This window comes from Chenopodium quinoa, unplaced genomic scaffold (genome assembly GCF_001683475.1).
Source record: "Chenopodium quinoa cultivar QQ74 unplaced genomic scaffold, ASM168347v1, whole genome shotgun sequence".
Classification (NCBI taxonomy): domain Eukaryota; kingdom Viridiplantae; phylum Streptophyta; class Magnoliopsida; order Caryophyllales; family Amaranthaceae; genus Chenopodium; species Chenopodium quinoa.
Genome location: NW_018743893.1, coordinates 952,289 through 974,078, shown reverse-complemented (window position 1 = coordinate 974,078; position 21,790 = coordinate 952,289). Strand labels below are relative to the sequence as shown.

Below are 21,790 nucleotides of genomic sequence, written 5' to 3'. Positions count from 1 at the left end.
TTGGATCTTCACCTATAAGTGAAGCATCAGTCTTCACTGTGGAGTCATGATCACCCATCTAGCAAATAGTGCTTTGGAGTATTATAAGTGAATGAAAACCCCAAGTGTATCTTAGATTAACAGGTTCTATATAAGATCTTAATTATTGGCGGATTAAATCTTAAGCTTTGACTCTCTGTTGAAGGCTTTTAAGTTCTAAATATGATTATCTCCATAACAAAATGAGAAATGTGAAAAATAGCAGCACTTCACCACAATAAGCAGATCCCAAATATTTCCAAAATAGTCTAATAGTCACAACAAGGAACTGGAAGAGGAAGCATTTGATGAATACTTTTGGGAGACATGTAAATCCATGAAGTTTTGGAGGGAGGTCTGGTGTAAGGATTAAAGTGTTCAACTAACTTGCAATCAACCCACAATAGCAATGAACAAACAAGCATAACAATCAAGAACAACTTTGAAGGAATTAAAGCAAGTAAAAGGAAGATAATGTTACCATGGGAAAACCCGAGAACCGGGAGAAAAAACCCACCCTTGCACTATGGAGTAATATTGATGATGAATGAACTCAAGAATTACAAGCATGAATTGTATAGAATTCAAATGCTCCTCACAAACCCTCTCAAAACCTCTCTATGTGTTTAAATGTTTGTGAATACTCAACAAAGAGGCTTAGAAAAGGTATATATAGTCTAGGTAGAAAATACAATCCAACGGCTAAGATTAAAGCAAATCGCACAAGCCGAAAACGAAGCGACGAAATAGAGAGCAGGGTAGGTTCGGCCGAACCTACCCAGAGTTCGGTCGAACCTAGGGTGGTTCGGTCGAACCTCCTTGGGTTTTGTCACTCCTCCTCTAGAAATGAAAACTGGTGCACCTACTGACTTAAAACCGGGTTCGACCGAACTTTTCACAAGTTTGGTCGAACCTTAACAATAAGGCAGCTTCTATGCAATCTCCTTATGTCTCCATGTATTTATCTATCTCCACACTAATCCTAACAATCTCCCACTTGGAGATAGGATCAAACATGCACCATAGACTACCACATACACACTCCTTCCTCAAGAACACTTAATACATTCATCAAAACAATTTCACCATAGCACAACACTCCTTCAAATTAATGATGGAGTCCAATTGAGGTCCTACACAACCTCAATTTGTCACTAGAAACAACTTTAGTGAGCATATTTGCCGGATTCTTTGAACCGGCAATCTTCCTCAAACACATCGTGCCATCCTTCACCAAACTCCTAGTATAGTGATAACGCCTCTTGATGTGTTTAGTGCGATAATGAAACATAGGATTCTTAGCCAATTGAACCGCACTTTGGCTATCACTATACAACGCACAAACATCTTGTTTCATGCCCATTTCTTCAAGGAAACCCTTCAACCATTCCATCTCCTTTCCCGCTTCCGACATAGCCACATACTCGGCTTCCGTCGTAGACATAGAGACACACTTTTGGAGCTTGCTCATCCAACTAATGGCCGTACCACCAATAGTATACACATACCCCGAAGTGCTTTTGCTTGAATCATAACATCCTCCAAAATCGGCATCAACAAAACCTTCCAAAACAACTCCATTTCTCCTAAAGCAAAGAGCCATACTTGAAGTACCCAACAAATACCTCAATAGCCACTTCACGGCTTCCCAATGTCTCTCACCCGGATTTGACATGAACCTACACACAACTCCCACTGCGTGAGCAATGTCGGGCCTCGTGCAAATCATAGCATACATCATGCTACCAACGACCGAAGCATAAGGAACAATGGTCATTTTGTCCTTCTCTTCCCTTGTCTTTGGGCAATCCTCCTTAGTCAACTTGAGCTCACTTGAAAGAGGTGAGCTTCGAGGCTTTGCATCAATCATGTTAAATCTTTTAAGCACCTTCTTGACATACTCCTCTTGAGATAACTTCAACACACCCGTTGAGCTATCCCTAGAAATTCTCATGCCAAGTATTTGCTTGGCCTCACCCAAGTCTTTCATCTTAAATCTTCTTGACAACTTCTTTTTCAAGTCATTGACAATTTCCATACTAGTTCCCGCAATCAACATATCATCAACATACAAAAGCAAGTAGATATAGCCATTGTCATACCTTTGAAAGTAGCAACAATTGTCACCTTCCGCTCTCACGAAACCATTGCCTTGCATGAAATTGTCAAACTTCTTGTACCATTGTCTAGGAGCTTGTTTCAATCCATATAGACTCCGTTTAAGCTTGCACACCAAGTTCTCTTGACCCGGAACTTGAAACCCTTCCGTTTGCTTCATGTAGATTTCCTCCTCCAAATCACCGTGTAAAAACGCGGTTTTTACATCCATTTGCTCAAGAAATAAGTCCTCCGAAACCACTATAGCCAACAAGATCCTTATAGTGGTTAGCTTCACAACCGGAGCAAAGATCTCATGATAATCAATGCCCTCCTTTTGTGAAAAACCTTTCACCACAAGTCTTGCCTTGTACCGAATTGTACCATCCGGTTCTTCTTTCTTTCGAAAGATCCACTTGCACAAAAGTGCTCTCTTGCCCTTAGGCAACTCAACCAGCACCCAAGTGTTGTTTTTCTCCAATGAAGGCATCTCATCTTCCATTGCTTGCTCCCACTTCAACGAGTCACCCATGCCCATTGCCTCTTTATAACATTCCGGCTCACCAGAATCCGTCAACAACAAATAATGCAAGGATGGAGAATATCAGTGTGGTGGCTTGATTGTTCTTGATGATCTCCTCACCGTTGGTGGTGTAGATGGCTCTCCATGAACCACAACGGGCTCACCCATAACTACTCGCTCATCCGTTTCCAAGTGATCATCATCATCCGAATCACTTGAATCCGAATCCACCGGAACATGAGCACCATGTTGAGGAGATGCTTGTTGAATTTGCACCTCAACTTCTACCTGTTCAACTTCCTTATCACTTCTAACCTTACCATCTAGCTCAACAAATTTCCGCTCATCTTCAATTGATTCTTTCTCAACGGATTTCCCACCAAAGTTGTCTTTGTACAAAGAGCTCTCATCAAAAGTGATGTCACAATGCCTAACAATCTTTCGATTCTTAGGATCCCACAATCTATAACCATATTTCTCACATCCATACCCGATAAAGTAACATTTGATGGCTTTTGGGTCTAGCTTGTCTCTCTTTTCGGATTGCAAATAGGCCACACAACCAAAGGTCTTCAAGTGAGTGTAGGACACCTCCTTACCACTCCACTCCTCCTCCGGTATCTTGAATTCCAAAGGTACCGAAGGTCCACGGTTTATCAAGTAAGCCGCGGTACTAACGGCATCCGCCCAAAAAACACTTTGGGAGGCCCGCAAACAACCTCATACACCTTGCCCTCTCCAGTAAAGTCCTATTCATCCGCTCCGCTACCCTGTTTTGGCGAGGTTTACCGGGAATGGTCCTCTCCAAAACAATGCCATGCTCCTTACAAATGTTTTTGTAAGCTTCCAACTCATACTCTCCTCCATTGTCGGACTTGATTGCCTTAATCTTCTTGCCCGAAACATTTTCAACCTCCGTCTTCCAAGTCTTGAACTTCTCATTCACTTCCGACTTGTGCTTCATGAAATATACCCATACTTTCCGGGTTGAATCATCAATGAAAGTGACAAAATAGTGAGAACCACCAAGGGACTTGATGGGGTATGGGCCCCAAACATCCGTGTGCACAAGTTCTAGCTTCTCCTTCTTCAAGGACCGTTTGGTTTTTGTGAAAGACACCTTCTTTTGTTTCCCAAAAACACATGTCTCACAAAATTTCATGTCGATTGATTTCAACCCCGACAACTTACCCTTTGAAGCTAGCAATTTCATCCCTTTCTCACTCATGTGACCAAGCCGAGTATGCCAAAGCTTAGTCTCATCATTTGCGGTTGTAGCAATCATGCTTTTACACCCTAAGGTAGTGTACAATGTGCCGGTCTTCGTGCCCCGAGCCACCACCATAGCTCCCTTTGACACCTTCCAAGTACCTTCACCAAACATGGTTCTAAAACCGCTTGAGTCTAGTTGACCCAGCGAAATCAAATTTTTCCTTAGCTTAGGTATGTACCTAACATCTTCAAGCTTCCATGAGCTCCCACTTGAAGTCTTGATCATAACATCTCCCTTCCCCACAATATCCAAAGGTTCATCATCCGCAAGGTACACCTTTCCAAACTTGCCACTCTTGAAGTTTTGGAAAATCTCCTTACATGGAGAAGAATGAAATGAAGCTCCCGAATCAAGGATCCAAGACTCAATGGGACTATCAACACTCAAGATCAATGCATCACCGATTTCATCGCTTGATGCCAAGCTAACCGATGAACTAGCATCATCGTGGTTCTTGTGGTTTGAACCACCCTTCTTCTTGGGATTAGGACATTCCCTCTTAGTATGCCCTTTCACACCACAACCCCAACACACAATGTTCACCTTCCCTTTCGACTTACTCCTCCCTCTAGACTTCGATCTTCCTCTTTGAGCACCTCTTTGTTGTCTTCCACGTCCCCTACCTTCACTAGAATAAGCACCACCCGAGTTCTTCCTTCTCAAGCTCTCACTCAAGATTAAGTCCCTCACATCATCACACTTCAACTTCGACTTTCCGGAAGAGTTGCTAATGGCGGCTACAACGGTATCCCAACTTCTAGGCAACGATGACAACAAGATCAAGGCCCTCACTTCATCATCAAACTTAATCTCAACCGAAGCTAGTTGAGAGATTATTGAATTGAATTCATTTATATGTTCGGGGGCGGAACCACTATCATTCATCTCAATTTCAAACAAACGACGCATCAAGAACACCTTGTTCATAGCCGATGGCTTCTCATACATATTGGACAATGCTTTGATCACACCAACCGTCGTTGTCACATCTTTGACATTGTAAGCAACACTCTTAGCCAATGTCAATTTAATCACTCCAAGGGCTTGTCTATCCAATACTTTCCACTCCTCTTCCTTCATACCCGATGGTTTACTAGTAAGGGGCAAATATAGGTTCTTTTGATACAAATAGTCCTCTATTTGCATCTTCCAAAACCCAAAATCCTTCCCATCAAACTTCTCAATTCTCAACTTGCCTTCTTCCATTGCAAATCAAACACACAAAGTTCACAATAGGTTTTCAACAACAAAGAATGCAACTTGACACCCAAGACTCAAACTTTGAACACCTAAAGTTCCAAACTTTGAAACTCAATCACAATTTCAAGTTTAACACAAACCGTAAATCATCAAAACACCAAAGATTCAACCTTGGCTCTGCTACCAATTGTAAGGATTAAAGTGTTCAACTAACTTGCAATCAACCCACAATAGCAATGAACAAACAAGCATAACAATCAAGAACAACTTTGAAGGAATTAAAGCAAGTAAAAGGAAGACAATGTTACCGTGGGAAAACCCGAGAACCGGGAGAAAAAACCCACCCTTGCACTATGGAGTAATATTGATGATGAATGAACTCAAGAATTACAAGCATGAATTGTATAGAATTCAAATGCTCCTCACAAACCCTCTCAAAACCTCTCTATGTGTTTAAATGTTTGTGAATACTCAACAAAGAGGCTTAGAAAAGGTATATATAGTCTAGGTAGAAAATATAATCCAACGGCTAAGATTAAAGCAAATCGCACAAGCCGAAAACGAAGCGACGAAATAGAGAGCAGGGAGGTTCGGCCGAACCTACCCAGAGTTCGGTCGAACCTCCTTGGGTTTTGTCACTCCTCCTCTAGAAATGAAAACTGGTGCACCTACTGACTTAAAACCGGGTTCGACCGAACTTTTCACAAGTTTGGTCGAACCTTAACAATAAGGCAGCTTCTATGCAATCTCCTTATGTCTCCATGTATTTATCTATCTCCACACTAATCCTAACATCTGGTAGGGTTGCTAGTGAAAGATTCTAGTGTTTGTGTGTAAAACATGAAGTTCTCTTGACTGTAATTGATTTCTTAGTTACATTTCTGTGCATTATAAACTTAACAAAAACACTTGCAACGCAGATCTGCTGGCCATTGAATGTTTAAGCTGTGATATGAAAGCTGCTCATATTCTGAATAATCTATAATTCATATTTTCATACTTTTTTTGTTGGCACTCTTTTGGACTGATGCCTATATAGAAGCCCACCTGAGACTCTGAGAGGATGAGACAAGAGTGTAGAACCCCTGCATGGGAAAGTCCTTGCTACTTCCTCATTGTCTTTTTCATTCACTGGTCTTCTTCCTCTGTGATTCATTAGTAGTTTTCATCGTGTCTTCTTAGAGAGGATGGAGAGGATCAATGGGGCTATGTCTATGTAGAGATTCTAGGTGATTGCTAGTTTCTACCATACACTTTGTTTTTTTTTTCTTCGCTAAAGCTTACAATAGAGTGGAGTCATTTGGGGAAACAGAAATCTTTAGTGGATATCATTTCTTACTTGTGTGGATAGATTGGTGTTGCATAAAGTATCTGAAGGGTAGACTTTGACATAATTCCCAGAAAATTAAATGAATATTAGACCTATGGTTAAACTTATAAGAAATGCGGATGCACTTAACTAGGTACCTCTTGCATTTCTCATTTTATGAAATTTTGCTAGCTTAACATGCTGTAATTACACTTGCTTTAATGTTTAGCCATTCATGACATGCATCGCTCAAGGATACTTAATGTTGTTTTTCCTTCGGATTACGTTACATTTCTGTCCCATGCAATAAATTCTGACTCAAGTTATGTTCCCTGTCTTGTTTTTGCACATCAAAATCGGGATTCAACACTTTTTCATTTTCTAATCTGTTGGGTTTTACATTTCTACGACTTATGCACTGACTGAAAATTTCTTTGGAATTTGTGATTTCTTCCCTATTTATTTATGAGATACAGTTAAGGGGAATGTGATTTGTAAGGCACAAACACACTATATATATGTATACATTCTTCTTTGTTCGACTTGATTTGTTGTTTTTCTCTAGTAAAATTTTTAGGTATAATGAATGCTACTCTATACTAGAGATGATTGCAAATCTGTATTTTCCTTGTGAGAAGGGGTTCCGAATGTTTTTTTTTTCTTACCTATATAAAAAAATATTGCAAATCTTCATGATTATTAGCCTTGTATAGTTGTTTGTTTAAGTGCTAATGTTATTGCTATAAGGATGAAGCTTTGTAATAGTTATGGACCTTATGGTTTGCTATCAGATTTTCTTTGTTACATTTGTCATTTAATATCTGCATTTTATCCAATTTAATTGTCAGACCTTTTTTTTTTTTTTGAACAAATTGTCATAGCCTTATAGTGGGGAGGGATACTATAAAATTTGATACTGACTGGATTATTTGCTCTTTACAGAGATGCATACTAGTAGCGCCCGCTGCCTGAAGTTGCGAAATGCTCAGTTTGATTTTTTCTGTTGCTGCTGCCCCTCTACCATGGTGTAATATACTGGTGTGTGTCTAAGCTCACATGTGAGATCTTGAAGTATGCATAAAACTCATGTGTAATATTTTGGCTGTCATAAGACTCATGTGTATGGCCTGTATCAGTTCAGTCCAAGTACATGCAACTATGCTACACTGTTAATTAGTAAGTGCAAAATATATGTCGTTAATGTACTTGTGTTAATGTAATTTATAAGTACACTTCAAATTATATTGGTCCAATATGTTTTATATGTATCAGACTATCAGGTTCTGTTATTCAGGGACAATTCCCCTTAGCTTTTGTTCAACTTATATGTTTTTAATGGCTTTTATGATTTATTATTAAGAGGATAATGACATATGAGTTCTTGTTAGATTTGCATCCAATAATTCATTACCAAATACAAAATATTCTGCATAAGATTACCAAATATTCTGTGGGTTAGAAACCTAAGCTAAATCGGATTGGGATTTCTCTCAATGGATTGCATGATTTCCATTATTTTTATTTTTCTTAATTCTTTCTCTTAGATCATTTACATTAATAGTCCAACAAAATTATAACTCCTTTGGACTTTGGATTACATTGTTTTGTCGTCCAAGGAGTCATTTGCTACCCCTATGTTTAATTTATTGCGCATTTTATACTTTTGTAGTTAATTAAAGGAGCAGCCTTGAAGCATGGTCGTTTGGTTTGCAGATAGAAATCTGCTGCATTCAGCACGTATTCAAGGTATAGGGAATTGGTTGTCAGAGAGTAACTGAAGGGTACTATCAATTATGATATTAACTTGCAAACTTTGGCATTAACAGAGACTACTATAGTAGTAGAATCTGAAGTTCAAACCAAGGTAGATTAATGCTTGTGTTAGGTACTTGGGTTTTCCCTGACAAGACAACGAGTTGATCTAGTATATGTTCAAGTATATGGTAGTAAGAGACTGGCGGAGCTTTAACTAGTTAGGTTGCATGTAGGATATTTATGTGCTCGATAATTAGCTGTTGTTTTGAGGTCATTAACCCCAAAGCAAGGGAACTGATGTGGGAGCATTAGACTTGGTTGATGTAGAAAAATTGTCATAAAGATTCAGTTTCATGGATGATTCTGAAGCTTTTGTTAAAGGATTCTTGGATGGTCTTGAATAATTTCCCCTTTAATGCTTTAGCAAGGGTTTGGTTGCTTGGAGAGTTGGAGGTCTTTGGTCAAGTTTTGGTGATTTAGGGACAAAGTTGTCCAATGTGCGACCACTTGGAGAAGAAAGTTGTGTTTAAGAGTTTTCCATGCATAGCCTATTAACTTAATAACTTATAATAAGCTAGAAATGTAGATTACTAAATTTACCTTAGCATAGCCGTGTCGTAGAAAAAAAAAAACTGTCACCCGTGCTCATCTAGTCGTGCAAGAGGGTTTGTGTGTCTTCGTATTCTAGATTTATTTAGAGGTTTTAAAAGCAGTAGTCACCCTATTAATTGTTCTTTCCTATTTAGGGGTTTTAAAAGCAGTATGATATATATGAAATATAAAGGTTTCCTAAAATTTTTGGCGAGCCTTGTAAATTGTTTTGTTTATTTATATACTCCGTATCTATTTTATTAAAGTTATATCCATTTATTTTTTTGGTAAGAAAGAAGAGTTTTAGGTAACCATATTTTATTGGAAGCCTAATAAAAAGTCGATTATATATTTTTTGGCAAGCCTTGTAAATTGTGTGGAAGTTTGATAAAAAAAAAAAAAAAAAAGTCATTTTTTTTTTTTTTTTAATAAAAGATTGAGTACAATTGCTTATTTGCAAATATTGAGTATTTATTTATATCTTTTTTGAACGAGGCTATAAGATTGCAAAGGTTTTAGAGCTTTATTGCTACAAAAATTTTGCCAAATTTTCATTGTGAGTGAGGTGATTATTGATGGATTTATCAGAGCACAATTACTTGCCATGGGATCTGATAATAGCGATATTGGCAATGCTGCCGGCGAAAATCCTTCTTAGATTCAGATGCGTTTGTAAAGCTTGGAGATCTATGATCGGTTTGTCAGATTTCATCAATATGCATCTTAAAGTTTACAATACTATTAAAAATCGTATATTAGTGCAGGAGGCTTATTGTGGTGGACGATCAAGAACTTCTGCAATATATCGTACTAGTGGTATAGGCCCCTTAATTTAATGGCTTAGTGTCATTTTTAAGTGAAGTTTGAGTGTCCTTATTTCTATCATCCTATGTGTTTTTCTCTTGGGGTCACCTGTGTTATTTGATTGAGAAATAAGAAGTTAAAATATTTGTTTAAATGTGTTCTCAAAACCATTCTTATTACAATAATATAGTGCAAGATGGTTGTATTTAGACCGTCTAGTTATTGATATCCTTATTTCGAGTCACACCCGTAGCAGGTCATCTTATCGATTGAATTAAGAAGGGACAGTAAGTGGCTAATTTCATGCCAATTTCTAGCATTAAAGGGGTAATATAATACCACAAGTTACTTGAATTGCATATTACTACAATTTTATAAATTAATTATGAGCTTAAATTTTAATTAATAAACACAAGCTTAAGCCGAAATTGGATAACTATGGATTTCAGAGCTTTCTCGTACTACTTAGAATTTAATTAACAAAATCACATTAGCTATATAATACCCTGCCTAATCTGATCATTCGTAGGTCTTCTTGTTGTAAACGTTACCCTCGGCATTTTATATTCCTCAACATCAGGCTGCCATAGGAAAGACTACTGCCTTAGTTGAATCTGCCACCACAACTCCTTCGCATCATCGATTCGAGTGATCTCATGAAAGCTCTTGGTGTTAGGGATACCCTAGCAATGCATACCATGTTGGTGACGCACTTCATTGAAGTGCTTTTCAAAGGTCCTTCGCACCTTGTAGGTGTAGTTTCCACATATTTCGCACTTGAATTCTTGGTGAAGACCGTGTAGCTTGTAGAGCCAGTACGGTATAGGCTTCCCATCCGAACCTAGTGGCAACTTGAGCGGATTATTGTTTCTATTGTCGTCCTCTTCTCCATCGCTTGTTATGTCGAGTGCAACTATCTCATTATCAGCTCCACGATCACGAAGGAGTTCATCATAAGTCATCCCCTGTCTGTTCTTAATGCGTTCCCTAGTCTGCTCAAGAGTCTCTTTCAGAATTACACACAACTTCTTCACTTTCGCTTCAATGATCGCGATTTCTTTATCACAATCAAGTTCATCATCGCCTTTTTTCCTTCTTTAAGTGCTTTCGATCCAGCCTTTCGAGAGTGGTATTCTTCACAAGGAGAAGCCTCTCCGCCCTTTGGTGCATAGTACCCCCTGACTTAAGCCCCAAGGCGTTTAACGCCTCGTTAAGTTTTATCGTTCCTAACTCTATTAGACTCTCGACAGTGCTATATTCATCGAGCCACTCGTTCACATCATCGATACTCGTTGTCCTAGGCCGTTTTCCCCTCTATTAGTAGTCCAGCTCTCCTCGAATTCAGACTCAAGATTCTTGAAAATCCTGTCCAAGAACATCAAAGGCTTTGCTCGTTCCAAGAACGAAATCAAGTACTTAAGAACACCCTCGATGTACTCCTTGTACCGTATAGTAGTCTTGTATTTTGCAGGAATCAAATCAATCGCGGGAAATTTATCAATATAATCAGCATAGGAAGTAAAGTACATATTTTCCGACAGAATTATTTTTCGCCAGAAATTTCCGACGTAATTTCTGAATTCGTCGGAAATATCCTATGGAAAATAAATTTGTCAGAAATTTTGATTTTTCTAACGGAATTATGTGTCCGTCGAAATTTGACCTGGTTCTTGTAGTGGATGGTGGTGGCTAAATTGGTGTGGCGGTGGTGGTTTTTTTATTTTTTTTTTTTACCAATCAAGTAATGACACGTATAAATTAAACTTAGAAAAAATTTATCTACTCAACCGGTTCCAGGTAAAATGGGACCATTAAAAAGATTAGGGGGTAAATGTGGGATTATTTATAAAAATCGCCAAGGTGGGATTATTTTTAGCGGATGACCCAAAGGTGGGATGTTCCAATAAAAAGTTACTCTATATTTTATTTACAAGAAATTTTATTTTATTTTTTTTAAAAAAAAAGCTTAACAACCTTTTCTTAAAAATCCAAAGTGGGAGGGTATTTTTGGTATTTTACAAATTGCACACTAATATTTTACTCTTCATCCCCCAACTCGATGTAACATGTTTCCTAAAATTTTTTGGCCAGCCTTGTAAATTGTTTTAGTTATTTTATTAAAAATATATCTAGTTATTTTTGGTAGGGAAGAAGAGTTTTAGGTAACCATAAATTGTGTGGAAGCTTAATAAAAAGTCAATTTTACTTCTTTTTTAAACGAGACAGTAAGGTTGCGTAGGTTATAGATCTTTACTGCTACAAAAATTTTGCCAAATTTTCATTGTGAGTGAGGGTGATTGATGGATTTATCAGAGCCCAAGTACTTGCCATGGGATCTAATAATAGAAATATTGGCGATGTTGCCGGCGAAAACCCTTCTTAGATTCAGATGCGTTTGTAAAGCTTGGAGATCTATGATCGATTCGTCAGATTTCATCAATATGCATCTTAAAGTTTACAATACTAATAAAAATCGTATATTAGTGCAGGAGGCTTATTGTGGCGGACGATCAAGTACTTACGCAATATATTGCACTAGTGGTATAGGCCCCTTAATTAAAAGTGCTCAATTATATGAAACATCTATATTTTACTCTCTCTATGGTTGTTGTAATGGGTTGATGTTGGTGAGGCCGCAGTCGTCCTACCCGTGCTCTCGAACTCCCTTGAGACTGTGGAACCCGTCTATTAGGAAGTCTTTGCTTCTTCCGCTTTGCCCTTTGGTCTCCGCAAGATATGCTCTTGGATATGCTCCTTCTTGTAATGATTATAAAGTGGTTGCTTTTGAACTAGGATTTAAATCAATAAGTGATGTAGTAGAAGTACCCATTGCTGTATATTCGCTCAACAATCATAGTTGGAAGATAAAAACTAAATCTGGGATTTTTGTTGAAATATCATGTTTTTATAGGATGGAAAGACGAAGTGTTTTCTGTCAAGGGGCTGTATATTGGGTTGGAGTTTATTATTCATCTGAAGCTCTCTATCGATTCGACTTCGATACTGAGGAACTTAGGTCTTTGGAAATTCCGGATACCCAGAAAAATGGAATTTGGATTAGGAGTTATGCTATCCTCCTCGGTGACTCAATTGCAGTTTGCAGCTTATCTTTGCAAAGGACTCGCATATGGATACTGAAAAAGGATGGTGCAAAGGAGTCATGGAGTCTTTGGATTTCCGGAGATGGATATGAGGATTATTGCTCTTAAATTCATTATGTTCACAACAAAACTGTACTTTTGATGGGTCTCCTCCGTCAGAGCATGAGCTCTTATAATTTCGCGAATCATCAAAGACAAGACTTAATTAGTTCTTTTCAAGGTTGTGTTTGTCAATATTTGGGTACGTATGTGGAGAGCTTGGTGATGAGCAAAGTATCTAAAGGGCAGACTTTGACACCCCTTCCACAAAGAGAAACTGATGAACTAAGAGATGATAAATATTTAATCGGTCCAAAATGAGGGCATCAGGAAATGATTTTAATTTCACAAGTCCGAACATAGATTCACATTGTCGTATCTAGCTTATTTTTTTGGTTAGTGTAGTTTAACCAAGATACATTCATTATAGGTTAAATTTCCTTGCATTGTATGACAATATGTCTTTATTGAGTTTTTTTTTTACTATTGTTGCTCCTAGTTTATATGATAATTTCCTTGATAGTAATTGCAAATCATATATCTTTTCAATACGGTTTTTTATGGGTTATTGTCATCAAGATATATTATTTTATTGTATGTTGTAGTGGTTGCTATTTATCAACGTTCTTCAGCTTATAGTTTATAAACTAGGAAAATTTGTAAAAAAAGTCCTTTTAAGTAGGTCTTTTTGTTGTAAAGGTCTTTTTATAAAAAGGTGGCACAAAAGATCCTTTTATTGCATTTAGGTAGTGGCGAGGGTCCTTTGACCGAATTCCAACAATTGACCTTTTTTTTTCCGACCAAAAAAAGTCACGTTCCTTACATGAAAATCTATTTTTCCGACCAACAAAGACCACTCAAGAGTCTCATTCAGAATTTCACACAACTTGTTAATTTTTTTTTCGATTGTCTAATTGTATCAAATGCACAAGTGGCCGGAGGGAGTAGCCTTATTCCCCTAATAAAAGGTCCGGGTCAAAAATCGGTTTTTGGTAGAATTCAAGTTGGGTTAATTGGGTGTCGGATTGAGTTCACATCAAGTCAACTTTGAATTCGCGATGAGTTCAAGTTGTTTATAGATCGATTACAAATTCGAGTTAAGTTCAAGTTGATTACAGGTCGGTTCAATAGGTGTCGAGTTATATAAAGATTAAAAAACAATTTGAAACAACGCTTGAACTCAAAAACTAGTAATTACATCTAAATATTTTAAAAATTTTGGTCGATCAAATAAATGTACTCGTAGTAGCTAAATGAGTTAGTGACCCTTGAGTGCACTTTGTTTCTTCCCTCATGTCCTATTTTGGGTCCTTCTATATTTTTAGTAATCAAATTTATAAGGTCCTTCTATTTTGGGTTCTTCTAGTATGATTATAAGGTGCTTGCCTTTGAGACTATTAGTGGATCTGATGAGGTCTCATTTGCTGTATATTCAGTTAATGATAGCCTTTGGAGAGAAAAACCGAATCGGTTGAGTAAGTCTGGTTGGGGTTTATCGGGATTAATATATGAAGGGTCTGTTGAGGAGAAACTGTATATTGGATTGAAAGTCATTTACACAAAAATCGGAAACTCTACATGTATGACTTTGATGCTGAAGAATTTAGTGTTATGCAACTGCCTGATGCTGTGAAAGACATCATTGTCATTTTGTACAATACCACCTCAAGTTTTTTTTTTTTTTTTTTTAATTGTATTTTACCACTTAATTTTATCAAAAACACTAAAAACTACCACCACTTTTGTCACGGTGGGTCCCACTACCAATTGTTCCTCTCTTTTCCTCAATTCTCACCTCTGTTCTTCCTTCTTTTTCCTTTTTGTCTAATTTTAATATTAATTTGAAAATTAATTAGGCGTTATTTAGGGGTTTTATTCACTAATTTATTCTTCAAGCCAAACGACAATGCAAAATCGAGGGTATAATTGGTTAATTAAGATGATTAGGGAAGAAGAAAGGTGAAATTCGAAGGAAAATTAATTAGTGGGACCCACCATGACGTCATATAAGGGGGTCGGCCAAAAGTGGTGGTAGTTTTTAGTGTTTTTGATAAAACTAGATGTTAAACATCATCCTCGTTATCCATCATCCATATTCTGTTTTTGCCAAGGCGAAATATCAAAGAGAGTTACCAATCCTGATCCAATCAACTTTTCCTTCTCTCCATATCCATCCTTTGGCACATTGAAACCCTTAGCCTCCTTATTGAGTTAGTGACTCAATTGAGTCAACTCATATGCTTAAGCTTCTATCGGAAGCTACTAGTAGGTATAATAACACATACATACACTCCAAAGTGATGAGCCAAGATTGTTATACCATAGTCAGCCATGTCTAATTACTACGCAGTACAACACTACTAGTAGGTATTATAACCCAAATTTTATTTGATATACTTTTCCCTTACGGGTTAGCCTACCTATTAAGTCAAAGTTTAGTCAAATCAAGCCGTCAAATCTGATCAGAAAAAATTAACATCGGACATAAAATTGAATTAAAAATAATAATAATTAATCTAAACATAAATTTTCTAAGAACCATTAGACACAAGAGCTCTTTTTAATCAACACAAATGAAATAATATACAACTTTGAACGTGTTTTGCGTGCGTCTGATCACAACATGTGGACACTTGGAAATTAAAGAACAAAGTAGCCCTTATAACACTAATCGAGTAACCTAGTACTAGAACTCTAGAACAAGGTCAGTATAACATTTTGTATTACAAAACAGCTAGGTCTGTGAATTTTTTTCATAATTATCCATAACTTTATTGAAAGTTATTGGCAAGCCAGACATGTATTTATGAAATTTTAAGAACTAGTAGTCATGCTTTTCCTTGCTTTCTCCCTAATCCTCTATTTATACATACTAACTAGTCAAGGGATAATTATAGATCATCTATTCCTGTCTTTGCAATTGTCAATCACTGCTCATGTGAAGTCAAATACTATGAAACGGATTGTCACCGGTTGAATGCAAGTAGTATTTCTTTCTCTTAGATCATGTACATGATAGGTCTTATTTTGCACATGTTTTAGGTGGGTATCTAAGCTCATTTGATTACAAAATTAGAGATCTTTGGTGCATATTTGTTTAAGTTGTGCTCTACTACTCTTCGTTTGTGTGTTTTGATGAATTTCAGGTGATTTATATGCAAATGGAGTATGGTTGGCTAATCTTGAGTATAATAATCATGGAGTATGAAAACATATTGCTTAAGAATATCAAAACATGTGTTCGAGACGAACTTGAGTGAAAATGAAGCAAAACGTTGATGAAATACTTGACAAATATGAGACCTATTCACTATTATGATCATAACTTTTGATATACAAATGATAATGGAGTGATTCAAATTTCATTGGAAAGTAGACTTGAAGACCTTTCCAACGATATATTACACGACTCAAACGAAGCTCCGGATATGAAGTTATGACTAATTTAAGATGAGTGATACGCGCAGCAGAGCAGGCACGTCCGTGCCCAGCACCAGGCACGTCCGTGCCTGGAAGTCAGTAGCCACAGTAGTTTATGCATGCATAGAGGCATGTCCGTGCCTATGGAGAGGCACGTCCGTGCCTCCTGGAGTCCTTGTGCGCCAAGAAAAGATGTTTATCTTTTTATCTTCCTAGGCCTATATATACATTAAGTAGTGTTTTATTATGAATTAAGTTTTATTCTAGCCTTTTATTTTTACGTTAAGAACTAGTTCTCTCTATTTTATTTCCTTTACTTTTGTAATTCAAGATTCAAGATTTACACTTTCCGCCTTCAATTCAATTCAAGATTCGGTATTTTCTTTTAATCTCTTGTTTCTTAATTATGTTTTCTTCAATTATTTTTGTTATTGTTTCTTTCATTATGAGTGAATAGATTTCCTATTCCAAGATCTAGGGTAGCCCAATTATGATTGATGCATGAATTAAATCTTTAAATTCTCTAATGATTTTTGCAATTGCTATGCTAAATTGATTGTGATTATGCCAATACTAGGTTAGACGTAATCTTAGTATTGTGATTATTCCATTGTTTCTATCACAGCGAGAGTTGGGTTTAAACGGAATTGAGTAGATCAATTTAGGGTTTGATATTCAACACGAGAGTAGTTGGGTTTGATAATTGGGAAGTGAGAGTAATGTGTTTAATGTCTCTAATATGCATGATACTATGAGAATAGGCTTGATTGTATGTTAGGGAAGCCATTGATACTCGAGAGAGGTCTTTGGTATTTATTAGGGTTTACTTTTCCCCGTTCAATTGGAATTGTATGTTAGGGGTAGAAATATAATTGCATCGATTGTAATTGTGGTGATACTTGATCTTGGATGTTTTAGTTATTTGATTTATCATATTCGTTTGATTATTTCTAGTTTTCCATACTTTAGTTTCAGATTATTCCACCATTGTTGATTCTTGCTTAGTAATAACTTGAGTCTAGATAATTTTAGGTGAACCATAGTCAATGTGGGATCGACCCTGACTTACCCTACTACATAGTTAGGAGGATTACTTAGGTTATTTTTGTTAGGTGTGCGACCGCCTACCAGTACACCATAGTATCTTTTCTAGCCTTTTTAAATGGGTTATTGTTTTTGAGTTTACGTCCTACTCCTAACTCCTAACAAGTGTTTATTTTCATTGTTCACGTTAGACAATTGCTTGGTGTACGTGGAGTTTTTCCTCTCCTAGCACGCACTAAACCAATAAAAAATTTCAACTTAAATTGAGTTAAATTTTAGTTTGTGAGTTTTTCCAAGAAGATTGGGCTTCACCCTGGTAAGTCATTATCTCCTTATTCATTGCATTTACTTGGATCAATGAATGAATGAGAAATATTATGCCTTTGGTTTATGCTTATGCTTATGGAATTTTTTTTGCTAATTTGGGTTTCGGTTCCTATTAATTTATGCAAAAAAGAACGATAACATATGTTTTGGTTTAGTGTTAGATAAATTATTGAGGTGAATTGGAGTACTCCTAATACACCTCAGCACAAAGCATGGGCGATTTCAACTGTTGCTGCTTCATACTGTGGGTGCTGCTTGCGCGCTGCTGCTCATCCTGCTCGCTCCTGTATATTGTTGCGGTTGGATATTACCACTGCTGCCCCTGTATATTATTGTTGTTATCTCTAATTAATGTGTCTTGTTGATGGATTCAAGATGATGGAAAATTTTTCCGGCTTTAAAACCTTAATTGGTTTTCGCGGTATATGGCAATCTAAACTGATTGAAAATGTTGTTTATAGGAAACATTGATTAGCTATGATAGTCTTTCAATTTTTTTCTTGGTTAAATAGTGTTATTCGATTTTGTAATTTTCCTTGAAGGACAAGAATGTAAAAATTTTAAAGTTATATAAATATAAATTCTAATTTTTTTTTTAACTTCTAATTATAATTGTATTATTATTATTAGGTATATGCACTGTATAGCATTAGGTATAGGGAACCGTGACATTAGGGTATATGCACAGTGGCATTAGGTATAGGAAATCGTGGCATTAGGTATTATAGCTAATGTCATGCTAAATATGTTGTCGTTGCATCAGGTATTGATCTAACGCAACGGATCATTGATGTCGTGGCATTAGGTGTCATATGTCATTGCATTAGACCTACTGCAACGCCAGCATATGCCACGGTACATGGTCGTTGCATTATGCCTAATGCCACAGAATTTGACGCTTAATGCAACGGATATGAGGGTTGCAATAGGTAAAGAATGTAGTGGTGACCCCTATCAACAAAGTGAGAAACCTTTATAACACTTACCGTAATGACGAATACTCAATCAAAAAATAGGATGAAGAAAAAGAAGACGAAGACGATAAATAATCCGTTCGATAAATTACCAAGTGAATTATTCACGAATATTTTTACAAAACTCCCTGTAAAACACATGATAAAATCACTATGCGTTTGCAAAGAATGGAACTCCATTATTACCCATCAAGATTTCACCTCACTTCATCTTCAACTTCAACCGAGGAACGTTAGCCATTCGTCGAACCGATTCCTTTATTCAAGAGATGCTCGGCAGTTTTGGATAATGCATTGGCAATTTTGGACTGCTATGGTAATCCTGATGGACAACATGGTAGTGTATGGAAGGGAGTAAAGTCGGGTTCCGGTTCGGATTTTGTTTGGACTAAACAATATAAATTGGATGTTGCAAATAATGTTGCCCGGGGTTTGTCGCGTCATAAGGTTGAGATGTGGTTTCGTAACATACCTAAGGGATCGATTTCGGACGACGACCTCGAAAATCACGAGGATGAATTGAAGGCGCTCTCTGATGTTAATTGGCTGAGGATAAAGTTTCTTGATAGGTATGTGGAAAGCTTAGTCTAGCTTGGAGAACGGACCATTATATGATCAAGCAAACGAGGGGTTACGGTCTTTGAAAGGTTCAACTCTAAGCTACATTTCATGGTTCGTTAATAATGCTGTTTTCTTCTTTTTTAGGAGCCTATTAGTTCTTATATTCTTCGCTTTCGATTGATTTTTAGACAAAAATTTTTCCTTGTTTTGGTAGTACACTAGCAGTAGTAATTGTTGCTGTTATTTAGGCTCCGTTTGGTAGGGCGTAAAACATGTTCACTGAAAAGTGTTTTTCTATTTTACATTGTTTGGTTTGGTGTAAACATTAAAATATAAAACTTGGGGTGGAAAATCATTTTCCACCTTATTGAAAACATTTTCCCCTCAATTTAGAAGGAAAACATTTTCCATCACAAGTAGAGGGAAAATGTTTTCCCTCACAATTGAATTTTCAATTCAACCAAACAATGGAAAATGCTTAAAATGGAAAATCATTTTTCATTTAACCAAACAACGGAAAACTTTTTTGAAAATGAGTTTTCCATTGTAAAATGATTTTCATGGAAAACCATTTTGTATTGAAAAATTTTTACACCCTACCAAACGGACCCTAAAAGAAATGACAAGAGAATACAATATGACAAGAGAATACAATTAGAATTGAAATTTTCCATTAGTAAATAATTTTCAGTTCAACCAAACAATGGAAAATGTTTAAAATGGAAAATCATTTTCCATTCAACCAAACAACGGAAAACTTTTTTGAAAATGAGTTTTTCATTGTAAAATGATTTTCATGGAAAATCATTTTACATTGAAAATGTTTTACACTCTACCAAACGGACCCTTAGTAGCAATTATATTTTGTAAAGATAGCACAAAATAAACAATTTTAAGTAGATGAATCGCTTCCAATCAATTGACAATTGAGTTGTTTGTAACATTTTTTTTTTGTCATGTTCCCTATTTTTTTCTTGAATATTGATTACTTACTCTGTCTTTTCAATTTTTTATCTACTGAATTTGATTTAATATTTCTAGAAAAATATGCGTGTATGTCATGCACTTGGAATTTTAAGTGTAGGATGTAATTGGTGAATTGGTCGGGTATCAAATGTTTAGGCATAATGAAAGTTTGATGCGAACATATTAGACAATGTGAAGCAAGACGTCTGAACGGTTCTGATAGTTAGATGTGGACATTTTAGGCAATATGACGGGTCAAATCGGTTTTTGGTAGAATTGGGGTTGGGTTAATTGGGTGTCGGGTTAAGTTCAAGTTCCTTATAGATCGGGTACAAATTCGAGTAAAAGCATTGCTCAAACCCAAATATTAATAATTAGTACAAATTAAACAAAAGTGTTGGTTTAGGTTGATTACTAACAAAATCAATTGTTGGAATTTAATTGGCATCGGAGAGAGTACTTAACATCCCAAACTTTTTATATTTTTGACCGATCAAATAAATTTAGCTAAGTGACCCTGGAGTGCACTTTGTTATGGGCAATAAACCAAAATTTGGGTCAAATAGACTCAAGGTCTCAAATGATGCTTTTATCAAACTTTGGCATTAACAGAGACCACTATAGTAGGGGTAATTCCATGTTTCTCTTCTTGATAAACATGAAATGTATCTCATGGGGTTAAAATTGTCTTTTTAACTAATAAAATAAGGATAAATATGTCATTTTCAATTATTCTTTCCTTTTTCACAATTTAGTACTCCATTGAAGGCTTGAAGCAGGTATTGATAGGTTGAAGTCAGCACGTATTCAAGGTATAGGGAATTGGTTGTCAGAGAGTAACTGAAGGGTACTATCAAGTATGATATTAACTTGCAAACTTTGGCATTAACAGAGACTACTATAGTAGTAGAATCTGAAGTTCAAACCAAGGTAGATTAATGCTTGTGTTAGGTACTTGGGTTTTCCCTGACAAGACAATGAGTTGATCTAGTATATGTTCAAGTATATGGTAGTAAGAGACTGGCGGAGCTTTAACTAGTTAGGTTGCATGTAGGATATTTATGTGCTCGATAATTAGCTGTTGTTTTGAGGTCATTAACCCCAAAGAAAGAGAACTGATGTGGGAGCATTAGACTTGGTTGATGTAGAAAAATTGTCATAAAGATTCAGTTTCATGGATGATTCTGAAGCTTTTGTTAAAGGATTCTTGGATGGTCTTGAATAATTTCCCTTTAATGCTTTAGCAAGGGTTTGGTTGCTTGGAGAGTTGGAGGTCTTTGGTCAAGTTTTGGTGATTTAGGGACAAAGTTGTCCAATGTGCGACCACTTGGAGAAGAAAGTTGTGTTTAAGAGTTTTCCATGCATAGCCTATTAACTTAATAACTTATAATAAGCTAGAAATGTAGATTACTAAATTTACCTTAGCATAGCCGTGTCGTAGAAAAAAAATAACTGTCACCCGTGCTCATCTAGTCGTGCAAGAGGGTTTGTGTGTCTTCGTATTCTAGATTTATTTAGAGGTTTTAAAAGCAGTAGTCACCCTATTAATTGTTCTTTCCTATTTAGGGGTTTTAAAAGCAGTATGATATATATGAAATATAAAGGTTTCCTAAAATTTTTGGTGAGCCTTGTGTGTTGGCGAGTCACCCAACACACACGCGCGCCGAATCGAACCGAGCCGGGTTGGGTCGGGTCGGGTGATCAAAACAGATTTTAAATTTTTTGAACAATGTCTAGTTAAGTAATTAAAGCCTTGATTTATTCTAAACGTTTTGACTCTTTCAAAAC

The 21,790-nt window shown here is 36.6% G+C and overlaps 1 protein-coding gene and 1 pseudogene across 1 annotated transcript; one reads left to right on the top strand and one right to left on the bottom strand.

The window, feature by feature from the left end:
• Positions 1-10,064: 10,064 nt before the first annotated feature.
• LOC110686615 lies at positions 10,065-11,679 on the bottom strand (annotated as a pseudogene).
• Positions 11,680-11,870: 191 nt separating this feature from the next.
• LOC110686762 (F-box/kelch-repeat protein At3g23880-like) lies at positions 11,871-13,031 on the top strand. Its single transcript, XM_021863367.1, has 2 exons — positions 11,871-12,735; positions 12,892-13,031. Exons 1-2 carry the CDS (start codon positions 11,871-11,873, stop codon positions 13,029-13,031), a joined length of 1,005 nt encoding a protein of 334 aa, XP_021719059.1.
• The last annotated feature ends 8,759 nt before the right edge of the window (positions 13,032-21,790 follow it).

Excerpts from the sequence above, each read along its gene's own strand:
- LOC110686762 (XM_021863367.1), top strand. The coding sequence starts at position 11,871 with ATGGATTTATCAGAGCCCAAGTACTTGCCATGGGATCTAATAATAGAA. Across the intron at positions 12,736-12,891 it reads TGGTGCAAAGGAGTCATGGA|GTTGTGTTTGTCAATATTTG; the intron begins GTCTTTGGATTT and ends GTTCTTTTCAAG.